The sequence below is a fragment of the Symsagittifera roscoffensis genome, chromosome 1 (genome assembly GCF_963678635.1).
Source record: "Symsagittifera roscoffensis chromosome 1, txSymRosc1.1, whole genome shotgun sequence".
NCBI lineage: Eukaryota > Metazoa > Xenacoelomorpha > Acoela > Convolutidae > Symsagittifera > Symsagittifera roscoffensis.
The window spans coordinates 99,985,717-100,012,661 of record NC_087062.1 but is presented as its reverse complement, the minus strand read 5'-3'; the positions used below and the strand labels follow the sequence as shown (position 1 = coordinate 100,012,661).

The window sequence follows — 26,945 nt, the reverse complement described above, 5'->3', positions numbered from 1 at the left end:
TTCTACATGCTGGTTGTGTGCCAATGTAATGCCGGTTGCCGATATATCTGCATCGACTCCGATTGTGATCAGTTCATCTTGCTCTGTGTTCGCAGGTCCTGTAATGCTTAAGAGGACATTAGAAGTTATCATCTAAAATGAGACTGTTATCGAGGGTTATAGTATGTTCTCTTTTTTCCCCATAAAACCTAGCTTCTCAACTGAACAGTTAAGTTAGAGGGATAATTAGGGAAATTGTATAATCGGCATTTTTTCCATACGCTCCTGGTATGGAATTATTTGAGGATGGGAAATTTTCATGTATGGAATTGTGTGATAGCTATTTTTTGTATATGGAGGTCAACCAGGGATGTTTGAGATTTTTTCGTAAATTGAATCAAACATTGAAAACTAATTTGGTGAAAATCACTTCGCGTTGAGCCAATCAAAACAATAATCAGAAAAAATGATGACGGGGTGGATTAAAAACAAACGGGATGTTGGCGAGAACAGTTCCGCAGAGATTTGATCAATTAATGAACAATTAAATGGGTTGAGAATGTGGATAGGCATGCTCGATTGAATTCGGATATGGTTGGAGCGTCTCGAAGCATAATTATGAGAGCAAGCACCTCGACCTTTGGGAAAACAAAATGTAACAGCCCAGAAAACTAGCGAATGAATGAGTGGAGGAGGGGCATACCGATAGCACTGGAAAAGAGAAAACAGAGCGCGTATTTTGGGTTTTGTCTTAAGTTCAAGTTTTACTTGGTAACACTTCCTAAATGCAATCTTGTTTATTCCTCCTGCTGCAGCGGCTATTGGAGAGGACCAAATTGACCTGTAGAAAAAGCAATCAAATCTAAATTGTTTTCAAATGGTATGTTTCATTAGTTCAGAAGCATAGCTCTTCAAAATAGACGCCAAAAAGAGCAATCTGCTCGTTTATTTGTATTAGTTTATGTTTTACTGTTTACTGGATTTGCTGTGGCTTAATTCAGTCGGTTTTTATTATTTCTTTTTGTTTCACGTCGAATAACGTGTTTATTCTTCCTTTCACCTGTCGCGTCTTAAACAAATCTGACCATGTTTTAACATTGTTTGTTGCATTTTTGAAAACAGTTAACGACAAAAAAGACCATAAATTTTTTAACGATTGATCAATTGGGCACACCTTAGAAAATAAACACATAAGCAGTCTACAAAAAACGTTTATCGAGTTCAAAAGCCAACATTCCAGCCAGAGACCTTCTTCGTTTAAGCAAGATTTTCTACTTTCAAATGGAAAAACAGACAATTGATTTTCGTTGTCTGCTTTAGAGGAATTATAACGTGCTCATTTATTTGATTCAAAGCGAAAACAGCATCAAAACATATTGAGCAATTGATCTTTAATTTTCAACTGAATGTTTTGAGGCCAATTTTATTCATACCGTCTTAGATAAAACTTTTGGGCTAAGACTAGAAAACATTCATTAAACTTTTTATCATATATTTCTTGTGGAAAATGTTAGCCTCGTTTATCGAACTCCGTTATCGTCCGACTAGCTTTTGAAAGCCAGCCAAAAAAATCACCCTTTTTTAAAATCCGAAATCGGATGACGTCACTTCCCCGTGTTTCTCGGTCGACCAATCAGATTGCAGAAGTTGATTTAATGCCTGAACGCGAGCAAGGCGACACCGAAGATGCGGATCAAACTTTGGACGACATTTTCGGCTCGGCTTTCGGCCAAGACTGGCAGCTGCAGAGACCAACGAGCAGCTTAGAACAAGGAATGTCGGCAGAGCAGAGGAGGAGCTATGTGCACTACTTACTCGGAAGAGGGGAGAAAGGGGCTGTCTATCGCCAACTGTGGTTTCCAGGCACCTCTCTTTCCTTCAGTCTGGACCCCTGCTCCACAGACCCCCCACAGACGCCGAGAAGCGCCTCCGTAATCGGACAGTACTCCTCGGAGCAGGAAGCACGACCAATGTCCCGTAACCATTACTATGTGGGCAGTTTGGGAGGAGGAAACCATCGCGAACCACCAGCCACGCCCCACGTTTTCATCAAGAGGTCAATTTCAGCAGTTAAAAACGCCCTGGCTCACAACAACCACCAGCAACTAATGCACTATCGCCACGAAAACACGGACAACAGCAACGCCGATGTCAAAACTGTAAGTTCATTCGAACCTTTGCCTTGTGCACCGCTTCCAACCACAAGCAGCACCGCTTCCAGCCACTAAGTAAAAAAGCAAGCCGCCTCAAAAGAATGCATCTAGTTGAAAAAAAACAGGCTGTTACAGTTCCGCTTAAAATTATGGATGACAATCCATGTTTGATTCTGAAATTTTCTGAGAAACGATCATTCTGGCCGTTGAAAATTTTAGGGACTATAACAAATTTAACAAATTTATCGGAAAACGTCTTAAACTTTTGAGATAATTCTGATCTTCAAGCTGAAATTTATTAGAAATAATTCTTTGAAGTTTCGCGTTTGTCTTCTTGTCGGCGTTTTTTTGTTCTTTTTTAGTAAAAAACTGCATGTCAGATCGCTGCTAAACAAAAGTTAATTTAAATCAAAGGGTTTGAAGTTTATTTCAGAAAATTTGATTTCTCAAAAAGCGCAATCTCTTTTGGCAGTTCAAATGCAAATTTGAAAATTTGGTCGTATTTTCAACTTCATTTCACTGCCTCAAGGTCAAAATTATTTCAAAAATTTACAAACAATAAACGTTAATTGATTCTAAAATAAGAAAAACTCTAATAATCGCCATTTGAATAACAGACAATCGGTTGATGTGCGCAAAGCTCGAGTTGAAGTTAGCAGGGAACTGGTTTTTTTCCCATTTTGTAGTATAAATATAATAACCTAATGAATAAGTTTCCAAGTTAGGTTTTATACAAACACACTTGGGAGGTCGTCAAAAGGCAATTGCCTGTCAATGTGACGCCTCTGAGCAAAGTTTAACCGCTTTTAAACAGTGTGATTTTAAAAAACAAACTGTCCAAAATAACGAAAGAGTTCCATGTTCACAGAGTATAGGTTAATGTATCGCTTCGTGAGCATAGAATGGACAAACAAAAAAGATATTTTAGAAACAAATATCGGTTTGTTAGGCGTCATGACATTCTATTCATTTTTTGTTGGTTTAGTTACCCATTTCCATTTAAAAACAATATATTTACTGAATTTATCTACAATTATTCATGCAGTATTTTTTATACAATATTTTAGGTTTAACAGTTGGTATTTTGACCAATTTAAAATAACCATTTTGCACTATTTTCCAGTTAATTTACTTCCGAAGTGACGGAAAATTTGCGCTCGTTTTTTGAATTTATTTTCAATTATTCACGCCCAGAGCTCAAACTTAAAAATTTAACTTGTGGTCTTTTTCGCAACATTTTAGGGTTAACAATTGCTAATTTGACCAATTTAAAATAACAATTTCGCTTTATTTGCCAGTTTTTTTTACTTCCAAAGAAGTGACGGAAAATTTATGCTCGTTTTTTTTGTTTCTCTGGGCTTAAATTTACTTTTTAACGTTTTTAAAATTGACTTTGTAGTAATTTTTTAAAGCTTTGACGGTATTTTTCTACAGAGTTTTTCAACGATTTTGGCTCAAATTATCAACGACTTAGGCCGTAAGCTCAAAATTAAAAAAACTATTATGGCAGTTTGATCATATTAATATTTTAATAAACGAAAAACATATAAGTATTTGCATCAACAATGATCATTTTTTTCTAACCGTAACAAATTACACTGATTTCTTGGTTCAATAAAATAGAGAAAAACAAAAACAAAAAGTAAATGCTTTACCAAAAAAATAACAGTCTCTCTATTCTACCAAGCTTTGATCGGGTGTTATTAAGCACTGATCATTTTTAACAGCGTGTATTACATGACTGCCAATTAAACATGATTGTCATAGGAAAAAGACCGAGCACAAATTTCCCGTCGTTTCTTTGGAAGTCGGTAAAAATTGGCAAACAGCGAGAATTATTTCTTTTAAATTGGTCAGTGATTATACAGCGCATTCTGGAATAAAACTTTCGCGCTGTTTGCCAGTTTTTGTCCAATTTCTGCAGAAGTGGCAGAAAAATTGTGCTTGGATTTTTTTTCTCCGTCTAAAATTGACGGATTAACTAGCTTCGATTGAAGTTTTCAACAATTTTGATGTTTTTTTAGTTTGACTGAGAAAAACTTGGCCTTAAGCCCAAAGTATAATTTGTTGATCTGCGATTCTGATCATTTTCTGATCAGAATCAGAAGCAATTCTGATCATTTTTTTGACCGTAACAAATTGGTAAATCTGGAAAACCAAAAATGGAAGTAAAATGCATTCCCCGAAACAAAAATCAAACACAACAGACTCTCTAATCTACCAAGCTTTGATCGGATGTTGTTCAGCATTGGTCATTTTCAACAGCTATAAGTTCGTAGCTATAAACATGATTTCCAGAAGGATCACCGTATTTGTTTCCTCAGGCTTAGGATGATGAAAGAATGTCGCTTTGGTAGATGAAAAAAGCATGGTCATGTAGATATGCGAATCAATTTTTAATAGTTTCGATTGAACTCGATTATCCGGTAAACATTGCAGTAAATAATTAATTTATATTTACATAGAAATGCTGACATTTGGCTCCTAATCAGCATTTAAAAGTTTTTTGCTGAATATTGATTGAGGTTAGAAATTAGCCCCCGCGTTTTTTTTATTATTTTAGAGATCATCCGTTGATTTATTGAACTTATTGTCAAGTCTCATGTTTGGTTTGGAATTCTTGAAGATGAAGGTGAAGTCTAAATCGATAGCCAAGTGACTTTGAAAATAAGTATTTTTTAAAAATAATCATCCTGAGGGAACGCAGTCTGGGAGATCATCATTAGACAACTGATATCTGTTGTAAGAAATACTCGCCCAAAACAAACATTTTTTCTGCTGCCGGAAGAGAAGTGATACCAATATGATAATTTATGTACTGAACCAGCGGTTTCAGGGGCGGGGATTCGACTCCCTGCCGACCCAAAGGATCCCCCTTTGTGCTATTTGAAGATCTCCATATTTAGCTGATGTCTTTTTTGGTCAAAGTTTTCCAAAAAGTGCCAAAAAACGTTTTTTTTAGCCTGTTTTTTCAAAGTTTCGCCTGCGGCGGACAAAATTTGGGCAAACTAGGGTCTTTGTTCCGATTTGTGAGAGCTCGGAAACTCAGTTTGGTCAACCTAAAAAAAAGGTCGGTAAAAATTCGAAAATTTTTTGAAAATCTACCTCCCCCTCGAGAAAATCCTAGATCCGCTCCTGCTAAAATTGACAGTTTTTCTGAGATTTATCTTAGAATATTTTGTTAAGATGCCATTTTATGCAATAAAATTTGATAGAATTTTTTGGTTTTTCTTTATTGAATGGTTCAAACAATCAGTTTCTCCCATTAATTGCTGTCGGTGTTGTAGGAGGCGCCAACACTCCGTCCCAAATCGGCCAAGACTCTGCGTGAAATGAGAACAGTTGCCTTGAACGCCGAAGCAGTCATCTCGAACCAGGTATTTGACCCAAAGAAAGTACCCAAAACGCCCCGTCCCATGTCCAACTCAGTTGGGAAGAAAAGGTGCAGGAATATAAGCCAACGAGCTTCTGAAACCAAGATTGTAGTGGAGTCACCGAGGAAAACAGACAATGAGCACAATTTAGAGGTAACTGGTGCGCCCTCCCATCTAAATGCACAGCAAGTTAGAGGATCGCCTAGAAAGTCTGCGGCCAGCTTGAACTTGATCCAAATTATCCCACCCTCAGAAGATCGAGCGGATGACGAGGAAGTGATGGCGGGAACTGGAGCGGAGGAGGGGCTGGACGAAACGACCAGGTCTCTGCTGGCAATTGAGTATCCAGATAATAAAATGAGTGATTATGAAAAGGAGAGCTTCGTTGCTCCTTTGGGACAAAGTAGTCCCAGAAATGAGCGAATCATTGACGAAAAGAACGAAGCTAATGAAGAAGACTCTCAAATGAATAGTTCCAAAATCAGCGACAACTCCACCAGAAGCAGAGAGTCAAGGCGAAGTATGAGCCACCAAAACGACGAGTTTTCTACTCAGAGTAGCCAAAATGAATCATTGAATGATTCCAGATTAGATGAAGAAGTCGGTTTGGAATGTAGTAGATCTCCGAGAGATAGAGCAAAGGACGAAACAACTTCACAATCGGAGAAGACGCTGGAGGAACCCAAGCTAGTCAGGAATGGCAATGAATCCAACTTTCCATCTGAGAAAATGCCACGGCCTAAAAAACAAAACACGCGAGAGAACCAAAAATCAAAAACAAGTGAAGCGGACCGAAACATGTCCAGCAACAACGACCTAAACACTACTTTTGAGTCTGACACTTCTTGTGTGCAGCCATCTGTAAACAGGCCGTACACTGTTCCCGAATACAAAATAGAAAAGTACAATGTACCCGAACTACGCCCGAAATCGGCAAGTGCTCGTGAAAAAAGTCAATCCAAACAAGTTTCGGATTCGGTTCAGAACTTCCACCTACCAAAGGAGGTACAACAGCGCTATGACATCATCAGTGACGAGCCTTGGGGGTTCGAGTCTTACTACGAGCCTCTTTTGCCTGGAAACTATGAGAAACTAGACTTGGATTACCTGGCAACTACTAATGCCAAAGACTGGAGAAACAGTATTAGCGATATATGCCACCCGGATGAAGTGGAAGTGGAAACTGGTTTGCTAGATCGGTTACTCGAAATCGCAAAACAGCAGAGTGCCACTGTTAAACTAGAAGAGGAGCTGAAGCGGCGACCTCGCTACATGCGCCCACGATCCTCGCAGCTGAGCACAGCCGCCTCAGTTGCCAGTGCCGTCGGAACATGGGGAGACACTTATGCGCCAGCAACAACGACCTCTAGACAGACACCTCCAGCTCCTCCCAGTCTGCCTCGGGCTCGTTCGGCTCTAGCGTCTCTTTCGTCTCGCTTTTGTCCTGAATGCAAGCATATTCCGTGTAGTGACAGCTGCAGGTACCAAGTTCAACAAACAGGCGCCAGTACAAAAGTGGCGCCACTTTTCAAACGGTGCTACTTGTGTCGCCAAATGAACTGCCCCGGAAGCAACAACTGTGCCAGTCATCAGAAAATGAAGCAGATACATAGTGCGCGTTACGAGCGAACAAAGTCGTCGACATCTAGCAAGTCTTCTGCTGTCGGATCAGCGGGATCCGAAGGTAGACCGACAAATCGACTCCTAGCTATCGAGTACCATCATGACCGAAGTTACGCCACTTCGTTAGCCAATCAGAAACGACTGATCAAAATGACCAACAAAACCAATCGGAGCTCTTCGCGGCCAAAATCTGCCGGTTCAAGCTCGGCCCGAAGAAACCAGGCGCGCCAGGAAAACACACTGAGGAATCAGAGGAAAGAAATTGGAGTTTGTGAGAGCGGTTCCAGAAGTTCACTCAACCAAGTTGACCTCTCCAATCACTTAGCCGATAACCTTGATTTTGAAAGTGCGCATAGACCAGCAAATGGTGGCTACCTTCCTAAACCACCGCCTACTGGGCGAGACATTTTAACCCTGGAGCAAAGACTGTCGGTTCTTGCGATGCCAGCCAATAAGTTGTCCAGATGTAAAAGCAGTGCAGCACCTGCTGCAAACAACATGGAGATCCAAACCTTTAAGCCTCGAAAATCCAAGTCTCCAAGAAGCACTGACGGAATGTGGCGCAGCTCCCGTGAGTCGAGAGGCAACTCAAGCAACGGCACTTCCATAGTTGAACTTTTAGTTCCCAGAATCGCTGTTCCCAGTCAACCGGAACCGCCTCCTGTTTATGTTAGCGTATATCGATCTCACAATGTAGCAACTGGCACTGGAAGGTTCAGAGGAACCAAACGCCTCGGTGGTCGGATGACAGCATTCACTTGAATGGAATCTGTATTTAACAACACTCGCACAGTGCATTAAAACAGGAGACTTATAAAAAGTTTATCGTAAAAAAATTTAATTTTGGAGACCATTGCTATGCAATAAAATATTGACAAGAACAGCCGTTGCAAGTCATTTTAAATAGGTGCGCCAGAGGTAAGTGTTCCTTCCAGTTAAATAGCGCTTAAATTGGCAGAAAATCTTTTTGTTAAGCGACTTTTGGAAAATGAACAAAACTGGGGGGTGAAGTTTCAACGTTTTTAAAAAACCAAAGTTTTTCTGCAATCTGCTTGGGTTGAGGGAGGAAATTGGAATATCTAGCACAATACAAGAACAAAAAGGATAGCGGGTTACTGTGCAAGTAGCACAGACTGTTTCGACCATAGTCTTTAGAAAACTACGGTTTAGAAAGTTTTTTTTTCCCGAATGAGTGTCGTTTTTTTTCTGCTTGGTGTGATAAAAGGATCTGACAGTAAATATAAGACAAGCATATTAGACAGTCATAGTAACATAGACAATTTGGACAAAAATTTTGTAGAAAACTGACATAAAAATTAGAAAAAACTTGAAAGTTTTTTTCCTAAATTTTTGAGGAAAAATATTTGGCAAAAAATTTTTGGTGCACAAATAGAAGCTGAAAAATTTACTTGCTTAAAAAAAGTTTTAAGGTTTTAAATTAATTATAATTCAGCTGTTGCAAGACTGCTGGCCTGCTTTATTCGCTCGAATAAAGAAGAAAAATCAAAAATTTCAAACCGTTTTTTTCAACATTGGGAAAACTTTTTGGAATTTTTAATGTCGTTCAAATCATGACTGAAAAAGCTTTAATATGATATACTACGCAACCTAGTCTGATGATCATTTGTGGTAACTAATATTGCGAGGGTACCAAAGAGAAAAAACTAAAACACAGCCGAATACAAAGTTCTTCCCCTTTTCAATGGTCGGAACAATGAATTTAAAAAAAGTACCAATTGTATTGAAAACTTCTGTGTTCCCACCGCAAATACCAGTAGAGGCCAGCTAAAGCTGAAAGGACCTGTTTGATAAATTTGTGGTACGCAAATAACAGTAGAGGCCAGCTAAAGCTGAAAATACCTGTTTGATAATTTTTGAATTTTTTGTACTGATGCGGAAGGACAATGTAATTTCAAAAACTGGGCTTCACCCAAAGCCTTAGTTCGTTCTATTTTATCTTGTACGTTCTGTGAACTCATGCATTCTGTACACTCCTGTACATGCCAAAATATCATTTAATGATATATTATTTCTCTGTGCTCTTCCATTACAATTCATGTGCAATTTGAAAATATTGTTAATTCTACGTTGTATGGGAAAATGGGTGTGTATAGAATAAGTTTTATTTTTTAGTAGATTTTAAATTTTTTCCTTTTAAGGAATGTTGTGATTTGTTTTTATCATACTCGTTCGACTTTCGTTGTTGACTAGTTACCAGTCAACTTCTAGCATGAAACGATCATTGGTCAATTCTCACTGTTCGTGTTAATCAAAATGGATCGCAAAATTGTTAATCTGGTGTTGAGAAATATGAGATAATCAGTATACATTCCCAAAAGTTTTCCTAATTGGACATTACCAAAAGATTTTAACAAGATCATTGAACGATAAAAGCTACGTCAAAAAAATGACAAAAAAGACAAAAAAGACCGAAAATTTCAAAGTCAAGAAAAATTCAGCACGCCAAATACGTAAGCTGAAACAGGTAGTTCGTAAAAATTCACTCAAAACAAGTTTGAACTTGTTTTTGAGGCCAATGTTGCAAATAGATCAAAGTCTGCGGTAAAATGAAACTTGAGATTACCTGCTTTCTTGTTCAATCGGCACTCTTTTGATCCGGCAACTGATCAAATAAGTTGACAAAAAAAACTTAAGATTCTATTTTGGTTCTTTCGATTTTTTCAGCGCTGAAACACAGCGCATTGTTGCCTGAGTAAGCAAAACGATTATGAAAAAAGCTCAACCGTGATTTGCTATGTCAAAACTTAAAATAACTTTTTTTCGAGACGTTTTTTAAACACTGCAGATACTCAGCCAAGTAAAAATTTAAATGCACTATACTTAAATGAGGCATCAAAAATACCAAAGTTTTAGATTGGCAACCTTGTTCTACGTTGGGCGCAAATATTTAAACTTCAGGTTTTGGATGCAATTTTTGCTTTTTGTGAACAACACCTCTCACTAAAAATTTGACATCACTCATGGAAAACTGGTTGAGTCCACTTCTAAAGAACTGTGTAAATTAAACTTATCAGTCCACGTAGAAATTTCAAACTTCAAAACACGTCAATTGACATTTTCATAATGACTTGGATCGGCTTGTGTTCAAATATCTTGACTAAATGCGTTCAGAAACTTTAATTGATAATTTTTGTATAGTAGTCTATTGTTCCGACTTCGGAAGAAAACGGATTATTTATGCTTGGTATGTTTTTTTATTCAGTCAACTTTCGGCGATCAAGGTAATACATTTTTAACAATAAAATTGAGGCCCCATTGAAAATACGACTCCCTGAAATTAAATTTAAAAAAGTTATTTTTTACCTCCGATCAGTTTTTGCGAAATTGTGGGAGTTTGAAAATAACCTATTTGTCTATGCTCTGCATTAATTTATGCGCGCTTTGAAGATTTTTTTAAAATGCTGAAAGCGTAACGTGAATCATTAAAGCGTGGCGACATATCCCGCACAACAAAGTCGTTTCAAATTGAATTTAGACCGTATTAACTTCGTACGACTCAAAATTTCACACTTGATCTTTGATATGATTGACCAAATTTATAGTTTTTCAGTTCACAAAAATCTATTTGATATGGATTAAAGAGCAGTCGGAACATTCAGGGCTTCGCCCTGCTGTACGAGAAGTCATGGGATCTACTTAACAATCCCCCCTATTGTACCTACTTAAGAATCTCGGCCCCCATAAATAAATACAGTAAATTAGCAGTGAGCTTTCAATTGAGAGTTGAAATTTTGCTGCATTTTGATTGGTCAAAAAATTGACCATTTTGATTTACTTAACGACCTCCCCCCTTTCTTGAAAGGGGCGAAGATTGTAAAGTAGATCCAAGTCTTGTTTTATTTTATCAAGTTTTCAATTTAATTTATTATTGGATGCAAAGTTTCTTCCAATTCCTTTTAGTTCTTCGAAAAATTACGGAAAGGTTAGCTACACAATAACCACCTGACACGATATGTTGCTCAAAACAACAGCCAAATCCCGAAATGCTCGGAATAAAATTGAGCAAATCTTTTTAACGTTTGCCGTCCCTGCTTTCACATTCGTCATGAGTTAATAATTTAAGATTCTGTAGTTTCCCAGATTCTTTACACAGAGACGAAGCACAGCTTTGCATCACTTGCCATACAACAAAAACACAGCAGCTAGCCAAAAAAATAAGACAAAAACCTGAGTCGGAAAAAAATTGAACAAAAAACTACAATTGATTGCTTTGTCTGGTATGCGGTCGAATAAGAGCTAGACGGTCGTTTTATTTTCGTACGACTCAACCTTTCACACTTGAGCCAAATTCCGAATTGCTGTTAATAAAGTTTAGCGAATCCTTTCAACGTTTGCCGTCCCTGCATCACATTCGTCATGAGTTAATAATTTAAGATTCTATAGTTTCCCAGATTCTTTACACAGAGACGAAGCACAGCTTTGAATCACTTGCCATACAACAAAAACACAGCAGCTAGCCAAAAAAATAAGACAAAAACCTGAGTCGGAAAAAATTGAACAAAAAAATACAATTGATTGCTTTGTCTGGTATGCGGTCGAATAAGAGCTTGACGGTCGTTTTAATTTCGTACGACTCAATCTGGAACGGGCTTATTGACGATTACTTAGACAACGTTTCAAACAACAAAGCCCCTAACAAAGCCGGCGGTCACTAGTTCACAAACCGACCTACCACGAACATTAGACATTAGTGGAATGGATTCCGACCCAATCCAGAGAGAAAGCTCGCCTGAAGAACCCTCGCCAATGGACTTAAAAGCGAGACTTTCCAGACCAAGAAGAAACGCGAGACTCTCCAGACCAAGGAGAAACGCAGGTGAGCGCAGATTCATAGGCAAGGTCTCCGGAAGGGATTCTTTCGACCCCACGTTAATCGTCTTAGACAAAAGCCCCACAACCATCACATATCCAGCACATTCCACCTACGGGTCATCTTCAGACTTCCTGACTTCACAAGTAGACTCGCCCCTGAAAAGTACGTTGGTAGCTGAGACAACAATAACTTGGTCATGAATCAATTCAACTCCATCGGGACTAGCCCAACCAATTCAGTGCAGACAACTCTGCCGAATTATCCTATTGAATCAACCCCGACATCACATATAAGAACAACACACCATCCAGCGAGATAGATACAGACAATGCGTCGACACGGATCTTAGACACAGATAAAATGATTTCGACGCTAAATTTAATAAAATTTTTGTCATTTAAATTCTGAAACTTTTAATTTTCTTTAGATGAATTTTTAGATCTCATATATTCTATCGTTTATGATCCAATTAGTTGTACATTTTGTAAATTACTTTTGTTTTTAGTTTAGATACCATCTTGTACATTCTGTAAACTTATGCATTCTGTACACACCTTTACATGCCAAAATATTGTTTAATGATACATTATTTCTCTGTGCTCTTCCATTACAATTCATGTGCAATTTGAAGTTATTATTAACTCTACGCTGTAGGGGGAAATAGGTGTGTATAGAATAAGTTTTTTAAATAATGCTGAAAGCGTAACGCGAATCATTTAAGCGTGGCGAAATATCCCGCACAACAAAGTCGTTTCAAATTGAATTTAGACCGTATTAACTTCGTACGACTCAAAATTTCACACTTGATCTTTGATATGATTGACCAAATTTATAGTTTTTCAGTTCACAAAAATCTATTTGATATGGATTAAGGAGCAGTCGGAACATTCAGGGCTTCGCCCTGCTGTACGAGAAGTCATGGGATCTACTTAACAATCCCCCCTATTGTACCTACTTAAGAATCTCGACCCCCATAAATAAATACAGTAAATTAGCAGTGAGCTTTCAATTGAGAGTTGAAATTTTGCTGCATTTTGATTGGTCAAAAAATTGACCATTTTGATTTACTTAACGACCTCCCCCCTTTCTTGAAAGGGGCGAAGATTGTAAAGTAGATCCAAGTCTTGTTTTATTTTATCAAGTTTTCAATTTAATTTATTATTGGATGCAAAGTTTCTTCCAATTCCTTTTAGTTCTTCGAAAAATTACGGAAAGGTTAGCTACACAATAACCACCTGACACGATATGTTGCTCAAAACAACAGCCAAATCCCGAAATGCTCGGAATAAAATTGAGCAAATCCTTTTAACGTTTGCCGTCCCTGCTTTCACATTCGTCATGAGTTAATAATTTAAGATTCTATAGTTTCCCAGATTCTTTACACAGAGACGAAGCACAGCTTTGCATCACTTGCCATACAACAAAAACACAGCAGCTAGCCAAAAAATTAAGACAAAAACCTGAGTCGGAAAAAAATTGAACAAAAAAATACAATTGATTGCTTTGTCTGGTATGCGGTCGAATAAGAGCTAGACGGTCGTTTTATTTTCGTACGACTCAATCTTTCACACTTGAGCCAAATTCCGAATTGCTGTTAATAAAGTTTAGCGAATCCTTTCAACGTTTGCCTTCGCTGCTTTCACTTTCGTCGTGAGTTAATCATTTAACATTCATTAGTTTCCCAGATGCTTTACACAGAGACGAAGCACAGCTTTTTATCACTTGCCATACAACAAAAAACCTCAGCAACTAGCGCAAAAAAAGACGAAAACTTGAGTAAAAAATGAACATAAAAAATAAAACTAATTTCTTTGTCTTGTATGCGGTTGAATTAGAGTTAAGGCATTAAGGAACACAACTTCCAGTGTTAAAAAAGCAATGGAAAACAAAAAAATATAGCCACGCTTTATGTTGAACGCAGAAAGTAAACTGTTTTTTTTTTAAAATCTTTTTTAGAAATTACAAGACAAAAATAGATGCACTTACAGCTTTTTGAAATTCTAGGACAACTTATGATCGATCCTTTTTCGACTAACTTAACCTAATTTCAGAAAACTAGAGCAATAGATTATTTTATTTTGCCGGTAAATCTGAAAATTAAAAAGAGTATGTTTATGCTCTTTCACTTATGATCTTTCACGACAAGGCATGAATGAAAATGAAACAGTAGAACGCATGAATGAAAAAAAATCATTTGCTTAGTTTCGCGCACTTTTCTTGGCTCTTTCCTAATTTTACGGCATTTTTCCCTCAGAAAGAGCAAAAACATTCTCTACAACAGTTAGAACATAGTTGAAGATGGCCTCGGGCAAAAGAGCCGCCATCGGGCACTTTGTGCCCTCAGGCCGGGCTCTTTTTCCCTCGGGCATCTTTCAACTATGTTCTAACTACTACAAAGCACTTTCGAAACTAGAAGTTAGTCACCTTTTTTCGTGACCTTTTAATTTTTTTTCTTTTTCTGTTCGATAGTTGAGTTGGCCTTCCTTTAAGCAAAAGAGATAAACTGAACTTTAGAAGAAATCTTAAGTTTAATCGCGAAAAATTAAATTTGAGCCTGAACAAGTTTTTGGACTTTTCCCGAAAAAAAATGAAGAAAACGATCAGCGCGATCTATATAGGAGTCTGAACTACGTTCATCGACTACTAAACAACATGCGAATACTGAGCAGACCTTACTTGGTTAGACGCCTGTAGAACCGAAAAAAAATTGACTTTAAATTCTTTTCAGCCATAAAAAATTTTTACACCCTTCAGGAAGCTCAAATGGACTCAACTGTAACAATCTAAACCGATGGCTTAAAAATCAGCCGTAACCATTTAAACCAAATTCAAACGAAACGCGGCAAATCAAAATGCGGAAATAATCAAAAACTTTTTGCCAGGCGTTCTGTTTGTTGCCAACAATTTAATGAAACTATTTGTTGCCCCCGAAAAAAGTCTATATTCCAATTTGATAACGCTGGCTTTTTTCAGTTGTAAAACTATTGCAGTGTTCAATGAGAACCTTAAAATCTGAAATTTCTGATAAAACTTTTTTTCGTGAAGCGTTTGCATGGTTCAGTTGTTGCCTGCTTGCAGTCACCAAGACTAGCCTTAACAAAACCAAAATGGATACGACAATTTTGTCCAATTGGCACATTTTTTTGATCTGGCAGATCAGTTGAACCAAAAAACGAAGAATTTTGTTTATTTCATTTGTGTCTAACGGTCTAGTATAACGCGCGCGCTGTGGCCTGCGTCAAAAAATAATTATAAAACTCAATCAACCATGATGTGCATGCAACGCCTAAACTTTCTTAAACCAATTCTTTTTTTGAAAAATTTATTTAAATAGTTCTACTATTCAGTCAGAAGGGTGAACAAACTTGAATACACTATGTTAACCTAATTGCGTGATAAGCTACTATATCAACTGTGATGTTATACGCAGTAAAAGGAATTACGTAATTAAGAATTACGTCAAAATATTTTTGTTTAAAAAATCGTCCAAGGTTGGAATCTATCTGAGCAAATAACCTGAGTAAACTTTATAATTTGCCCTAACTCTTATTAAATCAATATTGAAGTGCAAAAAAATCATCAGTCAATTTAATACACAATTTTACAGCAAGTTGAAAAAATGTAACTAACTGCAGCAGAGCTTCAACAGATTAGTGCAACGGCTACCTATAGATGTAAAACTACTATGAAGCCCACCGTAGCGGGATTTTCATTTTGTGAACTCGTTTGACTAAGAAGCTTTGTTGTAAAAAACTGTCAGCAGAAATGAAGGCAGTCGAATCAATATCAATCGGTTGCTGTGAAAGTATCTCAAAGTGTTCCGATCACACTTATCTTAGCAAATTTAAAATTTGTAAATTAAGTTTTCAACTTTTTGCATTGAGTCAATTTAATCGGTTGTATTAATTTCGTAAAGACTCAAAGTTTCACTCTTTATGTTTGATAATGTACAAATTCATGGATTATCATTTTTTCTTTACCTGAAGTTTATCGATTCGGATTTAGGTGCAGTCGAAACATTCAGTGCTTTGCTCTGATATACGAGGGCTCAAGTTCATTACTCTGCAGTACGCAATTCGCGGGGTCAAAAATTACGGAGTTAAACATTTTTGAACAAAAAAGGCGTTTTACATTGCGGAGGGTTCAAAATTATCACGCGGGTCCCGCAATTTTGGATCAATTTAATCGTAAAACAAAGCCAAAATTTTCATGGACCATTAAAGTTGGCATAAAACTTTTATTTCATCCAGACATTTTTTCGCGTTGAAAACTTAAGATTTAGTTCCGACCTTTGAAATTGGGGAGAAACTTTGTAATTGGCTTTGTTTTAGTCTTTTAATTTTTTTCTTGTTTGTTTTCCAAGCCAAATCAGATATCACGAAAACTCATCGGACTGGTTAAGTGAGATATCTATCACATTGAAGCCCTTTCAGCCGCGATTCGCACTCGTAGAAAACTTCCAAAACAATTTCTACTGTTGAGAAAAACCGGTTTGAAGTTTCTGATTTTCCGTCTACTTTTGCATTATGCATAATTTAGGCCGTTTACAATAACTTATTTGTGCTTCATATTAATTTTACTAGTTGAGTAAAGTTGATTTCTGGAGTTTTTAACACCATTTTTCGAATCAAAACTTCATAAATTTTGGCAAAAAAAAATGAAATTTATGATTTTTTCTTGGTTTTTTTTCAGAAATTGTTGTCCGATTTGCCTATTTTACTAAACGTCGAACGTGCCTAATTGCTAGTTTTTGTTCAGACCCTTTTATCACACCACCCAGAAATAACGACACTAAATTATAGAAGAAAAACTTTTTTATTGAGTATGGTGGGAACATTGTGCTACTTGCACAGTAACCAGCAATTCTTGTTTTTATTTGGAGCTGTCAAAAATGGCAGGTTTTTCTAAGCATTCCGGTGCGAGCCATTCGGATCCCTCTCCTCCCCTCTCCCCTCCACCCCACCCCAGATTTGGAGGGGTCAATATTCTATAGGGTCCATGAAGGAGGAAGGGGGTGGGTTTCGCGACAATTGAGAAGTGCAGAGTATGACATGTCTGATTAGCACAACAATTAAGCTCGTTGAAAATCGTTCAAGCAAAGTTGGTTCTGAAATCAACATTAATAACTGGAAGGTTGCAGCGATGTTAGGAAAGCGAAAGCTCCTTTCTGTTGCGCTGTACAATAATCAATTCAACATTTTTCCCCATAAGTAGTCAAATCAACTCTTTTATTCTCAATTTGTCTTAAATTCTCCTATACCACATGCATCTTTTAAGGTCGCCTATACAAACTACTACCAAAGTGTTTTCGGAGTTTCAGAATATAATTTGGAATAAATAATGTTTATCTAAGTAATAGGGGGTCTACCCTATGAGCTATCATAGTTTGCGTTTGATCAGCTTCTCCAGCCTCCTCATTCGGCTTGATTCGTTTTCGATTGGCTGAGCAGATGGCTGTGAAGCACTCTGAACTCCCCCGCTGCTGCCACTATGGTTACTCATAGCATGGGCGTGATTGTTCATGACGGACGAAGAAGACAATATGGAGTGTGTGTTGGATGCGTCCATGTTCCCTCCAGATGCCGTTGCTTGTGCTCCCCGGTTCGAATCGTGCACTTGGGCCACCCTGGCTCTGAACAAATCAAGCAGAGGCATCTGATCATGCTTCTTCATCGCCTTCATGTCTAGAAGCTTCTGGAACATTGCCAAGTCATAGTCTTGCATTAGCTTCAGGTAATACTCCACATAGTCACGTGGACTGTCAATTTTGGACATGACCACTTTCAGCATCATCTCGGCTCGCGTCATTTCTCGAACTACTATTTTAGTGTAGCTTGCAGGTGGCTTCCGCACAACTTGGCTACCTATAGAGGGAAGATCCATCAAAATAGTCTTCAAAGAATGAGTATCTAACAACAGCTGCTCAGCTCCAAACGTTCTATACTCGTTACCTACTATACTAATGAGAGGCTTGCATTTTACCACATAGGATATGAACTTCGGGATGAAAGAATTGACAAACTTGACGCAAAATTGGGTGAAATATTTCCTAGCCGAGGCGAGACAGTCTCGTATAATTGGAACGTTCATTTTGATATGTGTGTTAATTGCATTGACGTAATTGCTCGTGTCTCGTACCGAATCGAATGCGAGCCAGTTTAACTTGGACATGGCAACCAGAGGCGGCTCACAGGAGTTCTCCAAGTCCTGCACTAGAAGCTGAATGCAGGCCGAGATCACATTATGGAAGGAGTCGTACTGACTGGCAAAGGACACTTTGTCCTGCAGGTCTGAATTGATCTTGCTTTTCAGCTTCTCTTCCAATTGAACGGCTGTTTCCAAACAGTACTCTGCTGAACTCAACAACACACAGCACAATCTCACTTCGTCTTGCACTAGCTTAGCCGAAACCGGTTCCTTCTCACTTAGCAGACTGGTCAAATTGGCCCCCAAACTCATCCCAATTCCAGACTCTCTGATTGTAGCCTTGTTGGGCAAGTTCATTAATAGAACTCGGTTTGCAAACTCGTTCAGGTACTTGGCAAAGATGTTGGTGAGAGACAAGAGAGATGTTCCTGTACTCAACTGGCAACACTGAATCAGACACTTTTTGTAGTACACGAAGAAGTCGGCACAGCATGGCAATGTCACCGCCTGTTCATCAGTCGCTTGCGGAATCGGGTTTCTCTTCACATCCGACGAAAATCTAGCTATCATCTCGCTCAAATTTTTATCGAGCGACTCGATGTAAATATGCAAATAGGGTTCAAAACTTCGTGAAATTAAACCTGAAAACACTCCAACATTGTCATCAATTGAATCGTGCGGCTGTGCTGAACTTTGCTTCGTAGAGGCAGGCAAAGTATCAGCGTCTTTTGCAAACTTTTTGCTCATCACTTCCTCAAAAGCAGTTGTTTTCTGAATAGCGAACAGCAATAATTTCACTTCGATTTCGCTCTGTCTATTTCGCATCACTTTGGTCAGCTCCTCTCGTGTTATCCTCGCAAACTCGACACAGATTAGTTTGCCTACCATCCAATGAGCAGGAAAAATGTGATTGAACTTGTGCTCAAAATCAGCCAGAGTTTTCTTGATCCAGGAAAAGCGTCTGTCAATCTTATCCAACCAGGCCGAGTCTTGATCGGGACTGAAGAGAACCAAATACTCCTGCAGCTGCACCTCGATGAACCACGCCAGCAGGTCTCTCTTGTACTTGGGCTCCAGAATGTTCACCACTCGACACGCTTCTGACAGCTGCTTAGAAGCAGCAACTGGATTGCCACCTGGCTTAAAAGCATCCTTGAAATCGACCAAGATCTGCTCTCCCAGTTGGGTCTGAAGTGCTGTCATTTGAGTGGAGAGTTCTTTGATTTCCGGAATTGCATTATATTTATCCAGGTATACCAGCACGTCAAGCAAGCCTTCCAACATGCTGGCAACTTCGCCGTACTGCCTTTTCCTGCTCAAATGTTGCAGTGAGTCGATGCCACTAACTAGCATTTGCAGGTGATTCAATGTAGTGATCGCAGTTGTGAGATTCCGCTTAGCATTGTCTAGTTTCTTGATATCTCGCGTGATTTCTTTCACCATCCGTTCAGACTGTTCCGCCTTCTCCTTGATGTCTAGAATGCGAACAAAGAGAGTTTCAATCGCATTTTCGGCCTCATGTAACGCCGCGTTGCCATCCGAAGTGGTCTCAGTTTGAGTGCGGATCACGCCTCGGATCTCATCGTCAAGACTTTGTGTTTTCTGACATATTTTGCCAACTACGTCGTCAATAGAGGCCAGGCTCTGCTCGGTAGGGAAGAGCGTGTTGATGTAATTCACTATATTGAAGTTTGGGTCATCCAAGGGGTCTTCGCTGGGAAACAACTCCTTCAGAACCTCTTCTACTTCTGGCGGGTACTTGATGAGTTCGGCGTCAATGGCTCGCTGGTCCAGAATGTAATCGTTGTTTCCTCCTGAAGCACCAGACGCCATTGCTACAAAGCCTACTCTGAAAAGTTTAGCAGCCTGTCTTGATATTTCACATTACAAGTCTTTTAGTTTCATGTTTCATTAAATTTTTTTCCATTAAAATGTCTGGAGTAGTGAAAATAATGCATCGGATTTTGACTAAACTTTTCATTCTTTTCAACAAAAGTTCTTAGAAAAACGCTCCAGATACCACCAATTCAAAATGCAAACTAAATCGGATACAGAGAAATTGATGCTGTCAAATTTGCAGTCAAACCTGCAAACAGCGAGATTTACTCATTCTATAGTCGTAGGCGCTTAAGGAAATGGCTTAAAATAAGTGTGCCGGTCGCTAGATCTCCGAATAGCTAAGTACACGTGTCAGAAAGCCTCATTCTAAATGAAACATTTTGAAATAGATCTTTACGTTACGGCTAACTCACAAGAAGTCACTTCGCGAACGAAAGAGCATGTGACGTTTCGATCCTTCAGCATTCTTTCATCCACCAAAAAACACGCAAGCCTTAAAAAGTGCATGACATTTCCAAAAACGGGGCTATACACTCTTCACTATTCGCTGACACATTATAACAAATTAAATCAAAAAAGCTACCTCATTAAATCATCGGATTTTTTTTTTCTGTTTTAATTAGCTTTTTTAGTTTTTTTAGCTGTTTTATTCAGCTTCCTTTCTGCGTCTTTCAACTCAGTTGATTTTGAATCGACGAAAAAAGTCAACAAAAAATGTTACCTCAGTATTGCATCTAAATTTTTAACAAACTTTTGAGAAAATTTAAAAGAAAAAGTTATTTTTTTCTTCCACTTAAAACTGCTAATACATATCGCAGCAAAAAGTGTTAATGATAATGTACTCAAAAAACCATAAAAACTATTCCAGCTTTTAAATTTCAAGTGAAAAAATATATCACCATAAAGCTTTAGAGCTTCAATATAAACAAAGATAGCGGGCTACTGTGCAAGTAGCACAAAATGTTCCGACCATTGTCTAAAAAATACAATTTTTTTTTCAAGTAAGTCGTTTTTTTTCCCGAGTAGTGCGATAAAAAAGATGAACGAAAAATAGAGATTAGGCAAATGCGACAGTCATAGTCATATAGTACAATTGGAAGACAGTTTTTCTAGAAAAATGGCTAGAAAAACGAAAAAATTGTACAAAAAATTGTTTTCTTTTTGCAAAAATTTTATGAATTTTTGAAAATTTCTATATCCAAAATGGCGTTGAACAAATTCAAAAACTAAATTTACTCCAGTAAACTTTAGGGGTTTTCATGAATTAATTGAAGCTAAAATAGGCTATTGTAAGCCAGCACACTCATTTTAAATGTGGAGTTTTCAAATGTGGTTCGAATCACGACTGAAAGCGCTTCAATATGATATATCACTCTACCCAGTCCGATGATTATTTGTGGTACCTGATTATGCGCAGAAAACAAAAAACTAAAACACACCCGAACAAAAAGTTCCTCCCCATTTTCAATAGTCGGACTAAAAAAAATTAGCTCCGACTACGGGATTCGAAACGGAGTCTTCTGAAGTACGAGTCATACAACATCGCTATCGAACTATCGCAGACAGTAAATGCGGTTTCATGAAAAGGATTAGATGCATGCTAGTAAATCGCTCGCCGCATAGAGTTCGATCAAGATGAAGTTTACAGAACACAGAAAAATTCAGGAAGAAGGTGAAATTATCACAACTGGATCAAAAGGAACCAAAAACTTCTCCAAAAAACTTAATGATTGGCGGTTTTTTGATAACATTAACCCAATTTGAGAAAATCGGATCAATAGATAAAGTTTTCAATCCACTGGAACTCTAAAATTAAATTCCACTTTCGAAACAAGAAAATGTTCGTTTTTTTCCGACATATCCACGTTCGTATATGTAGAATGTTATTCACGCAACTTTCAGCAGATGAATTTCAATTGAACTCAAAAATTGCACATATACCTTAGTGCAATCATAAATGCATTATTATGTATGAATGCACAACTAGTTATTAGAGCATTTTAATTTTTTCCAGAAAAAAAATATCAAGACCTATACCAGAGTCTTCACTACTTTCATTACTCTCAATTCCAGAAGCAACTGTAACAACAATTCAACAATATGACATCTAAGCCGACAAAACATAAGCAGATCAATAATAAGCCGATGCAAAAAAATCAACAAATTATTGTGATAAACTTATCAAAATGCTTCATGTTGAAATGTTCGGAGTGTGAAAGCTGCAGGACGATCGAATGATACTACTCTTGCGAAAAAAAAATCGGTAACAACGCGCCTCAAACCGGCGACTATTCTTCTCGGAGGACAAAGTCAACCCTTGCTCCGGTTTATTGCTGTTGCTGCTTATTGCCTCAGCCTTTCCATCCTTCAAGTGAACCTGCATCTGAGAACAAAAGTCGACAGGGAGTGGATTCAAGCACGCACTGCTGGTGTGGTACGTTCAAATCAGTACCACTAGACTACATGAACTCGCAAACTTTACTTCAAAATAATCAAAGTAATCAATGGCCTATTTCTACGAATATTCAGCGTGTGGTACATGCCAACAGAAAATTGACGGAGAAAATTTCCAATGCCTCACCTGCACTGGGATCTTCCATTACACTAACAAATGCACAGGTTTTCCCGTGAACCTGATGCATGAGTTAAGAATTTCGCTGCAATTTCCCGATGCTCTGCAACGAGAGCACTGGGCGGGGCCGGAGACTTCGTCATTGGGGATATGGCCAAGAAATCTGTTACTGCCGAAGTTGAAGCATCATCTGTGTCCTCAATTGAGAAGACAGATAAAGACTAAGAGTCAAAAATAGAAGAAAATCATTTGCAAATTGACACCCAGTTACGGAATTACTCAGCCGTAGTTTAAATCGATCAAGTGACGTCACAAAACCTGAAGCTGTACAAAACAAAATCAATGTCGAACTCAGCAAACCCAATACTCGCTAAGAGTCTCTGGTATCCCCGAAGGCTCTTTTGACGAAACGTCTGCCTTCATTGAGGCAATGCTTCAGCATCTGGAAGGGAAACCTACAATAACAAACATCAGACGGTTGGGAGAAAAGAAGACAAACTCTGAACGGCCGCATACTATGCTTATATCTCTGTCCAACTCAATCGATGCAAAAAATTACTCTGTAAATCTCCGAATCTCAAGTCTTCCAAGAGGATCAAGTATTGGAAAATAAATTGCTCGCCAAAAGCAGAAGTCATATAAGCGAAGGCGTGAGCAGAACTCTATTGAAAATAAAGAACGGAGGATATCCAGTTCCTATTGATGAAGAATGATTATCTACGACCCAAAGTATCTGTACAATAGTATCAATGAACTTCAGAAGCATTATGTTGAAAACTCGAAGAGAAGCAAAATGTAGAACTATTTTATCCAGCGATGATGCCGGTGTCTTTTGTTTCAGCGAGACATGATGGACGGAAAACATGGCTGATGGCGAATTGTCTCTACCAGAATTTCATCTCTATCGCTGTGAACGTCCAACAATCACACCTTCCCTTCATGGTGGTGTAATGATAGCTATTTAAAACTCTTTCCTTCATGCTCCACTAGACACAGATGGTCCAACTGATATCACTGCTTGCTCGATCGGCCCTGGGTATGAAGTACATTTGTTCTGCGTATACAACCCCCCTAAGCAAAGTCCCTATCGCTGGCCCCAGTCAAAATGGAAATCATTAATTGATATCTGGGTCAAATTGGAGCTGCATGCATTCTGAAGATCCGTACGAATCGGCCGTCCTAGAGATGCTTGAGAAAACTGATCTGTCAAATAAAAAATTTTGATACTGCTGCGACCGGAGTTCTAGATGTGATCTTTTGCAATTGTGATGATTGGCTTGATGTGAAAAAAGACTCAGCGTTCACCAACTCTTACAATGTAAATGAACGCGCCGCATCAAATCACAAAGCATCGAAGCTCGTCATTCCATATGAAGTCTCCGCCATCATTAAAGAGTCACCCAAACGAGTTTTCAGCTACTGTCACGGCAACTTCGAAGAACTCAATGCTTTGGTGGAAGGACAACCTTTCAGTGGTATATGCTGGACAAACCCCGATACTCGTATAAATCAATGGACAATCTGGTTAGAAGCTAAACTGATACTGACGGTTCCTCAGAAGACTCTCCATCGTCAAAGCTTGCCTCCCTGGGTCTCGAAAGAAACTTCCTTCCTTCTGAAAAAACTCAACTCAACGTAAGATGCTGAATAACCATTGGACTTTCCCAAGACAAAACAAAATAGACGTTCTTTCCGATGTTAACCACAAACTGTTGGTTGATCAAACTCGATACGAAACAAAACTTGCCGATAGTCGCTATAGCACTGCTATATTCGCATATTTCAAGGTTGTTAGATCTAGTTAACAGTTACCACCATTCAGTGAGTGGCGAGGCACAAAAGCCACAGATCAAAGAGGCATATGCAATCTTTTCAATCGCTTCTTCAATTCAGCATTCACAGCAAAGGAAGCTCCTGTTGAGCAAAGTCCCCTTCCAGCGGTCAATATAGACGATTACAACATATCAATGGAGAAAATGGAAAGCATATCACATGCTCTCGACATTCCGAAAGCAAGGAGCCCCGATGGACTGCCTCCTGTTCTTTTCCCCATTCTGGCAAAATCTCTTTTCAGCGACTTTTTCTGCATTAAGTTTCCTCAATTTTGGAAAACAGGCAAGTAAACCCTTGCATAAAAAACTTAGCAAAACTCAAGCTGAGAACTAGAGGCCTGTCACCTTCTTGAACATTGCTTCAAAAATTTTCGAAAAATGCTTCAGAGACTCGCTGTATACTAAGAACACTTCTAGATGATTCACAGTATGGGTTCATGAAAAAAACTTCTGAGTTATTTCGACGATGTTTATAAAGGCACGCACTGATGACCCCTCCGTCACAGTTCAAGCTGTCTGTCTAAATTTTGCTAAAGCCTTTGATAAAATAAATAACCGATAAATAAATTGAGGAACATTAGAGTCGGAGGAAAGTTGTTGCGAGTGATTGAAGCATAGTTAACGGGACGCAATCAATTTGTTCAGGTCGGCTCTGTGAAATCACTTGTTCTACTTGTCGAGAGTGGAGTTCCTCAAGGATCAATTTTGGGTCCCTTGTTATTTCAAGTATACGTATTGGATATTCCCGTGGGATTAGCCTAGAGTTTTTACAGCTTTGTCGACGACTCAAAACTCTTGTCTATTCATCTGGGCATGACTTGTAAATTGTAACACGACCTAGAAGTCGCTGGTAAATGGTGCCTTGAAAAATATGAAAATGAATAACAGTAAATGCCATGTCCTGTGTTTTGCAACAAACGGCTGCTGTCCTTTGTCATTGCTCGACAACGAGCTATCTGAGTCCTCGGAAGAGAAAGATTTGGGCATAACTGTTTCAGCCGACTTGAGCTGGACTCCATATGTTTCCTCTATCTGCCGTAAAACCATTGCTACTTTCTTTCTCGTGAAAAGAAATGCTTCGCCTTATTTGAGCTCGAACAGCAAACTGAAGTTGTATAAGTCAATGATTCTCCCGTGCCTGACGTATGGTAGGTAGCGCGATATGGTACCCCAACAAAGGGAACATGAGATCAATCGAATCTATTCAGAAGTGTAGCTGGTGGATGTTCATCAGTGTAGTTTCATAAGTTAAGATACACTGATGAACATTACAAGGCTCAGCTACATATCCTGAACATTCTTCCACAAACTCTTTATCTCGAACTCAATTGTTTGCTTCTCCTATCAAAAATTATTAACGGGCGCTATTTTTTCAGTTGGCACAAATATGTATCCTTTTCATGCAGCCGTGGTAAACTGTTTAATCTTCCGCGAGTTCGGCACGAAACATCAAGAAGAAATTTCTGGTAACGCTCTTGCCAGCTGGCAGACTTCATTAACAGGACCGTGACAGCGAAAACCTGAAAGCCAATTTGCTAAAATTTTACTAGAATTTTGAGACTTAAGTTACAGCACAGTGAACCCCTGCAGTTGGAGAGTGCTATGTCTTGGTCAAACTGCAGCCTCTCAACTTTTTAGTTGTTGTTTTGAAAGCGATCCCTTCATCTTCGATGTTAATTCATAATATGGTAACGGACGGGTAAAATAAAGCCTGTTAAATTAAGCGACATAAGTTGACTAAGCCGATATAACATAGGCCGAAACCAAAATCAGATTTGGTAAACGTAGACACTATAAAAATTTTCAATTATACTTAAAACTGTTTTAATCAAAAACAAAAAAACCAGCTTTGGAAAGAAACTGCTTGAAAAGCGCACCAGATAAATTTTTTTTGGAAAAACGGAAAATCAGAGGGCAAAAATCAAGATGAGAACCAAAGTCCAAAAAAATCAACATTTTTTCAATTAAAATAATTGAAAACAATAATTAACTAAGAACTTGTTTTATTTGAACTGCTATTTGGAAAATATTCAACTATCAGAATTTGTCAAGAAAAATTTTTTACGGGGAAAAAGTATCGCAAATGAAAACATAGCCAACAAGGCAGTTTGAAAAGAGTCAATGAACTCAAGTAAGCAGAAAAAAATGATGACAAGTTTTTTGAAAAAGTCGCAACACTCGAACCTCAAAGAAACAAACAGATGCTCTGAAAGCTCTTTGAGTTTCTAGAAAAATTTGTGATTGGCACTTTTTTGATAATTATAACCCAATTTGAGAAAACTGGATCAATAATTTATTGTTTTTTCGCTGGGAAATTTGCAAGTTCAATTCTCTTTAATCGTCAAAGTTTTTGCGCCCTTTTCGCTTTCGTAAATGAAGTGCGAATTTTTTCCTAAATTTAAGGGTAAAAAATTGAACTGAACTTAAAAATTGCATGCATAGCTAAAGGCATTCAAAAATGCATCAATATGTATGACTGCACTTCTGGAGTTATTAGAGCATTTTAAAACTTTTTCCTAGAAAAAAAAACGAACAAACATCATCAAGAATTTACTCGTTCCTTTACAATTAATCACTTAAATTTACATCGAT

General features: G+C 38.3%; 2 protein-coding genes across 2 annotated transcripts; one reads left to right on the top strand and one right to left on the bottom strand.

Annotated features, from left to right (window-relative positions):
* Positions 1-907: 907 nt before the first annotated feature.
* On the top strand, positions 908-7,891 carry LOC134841265 (uncharacterized). The gene is made up of 2 exons (XM_063857134.1): positions 908-2,138; positions 5,420-7,891. Exons 1-2 carry the CDS (start codon positions 1,578-1,580, stop codon positions 7,889-7,891), a joined length of 3,033 nt encoding a protein of 1,010 aa, XP_063713204.1. The 5' UTR covers positions 908-1,577.
* An 8,857-nt stretch (positions 7,892-16,748) lies between these two features.
* Positions 16,749-19,955, bottom strand: LOC134853407 (vacuolar protein sorting-associated protein 53 homolog). The gene has a single exon (XM_063869405.1). The coding sequence runs from the start codon at positions 19,941-19,943 to the stop codon at positions 17,343-17,345; it is 2,601 nt and encodes an 866-aa protein (XP_063725475.1). The 5' UTR covers positions 19,944-19,955; the 3' UTR covers positions 16,749-17,342.
* Between the last annotated feature and the right edge of the window lie 6,990 nt (positions 19,956-26,945).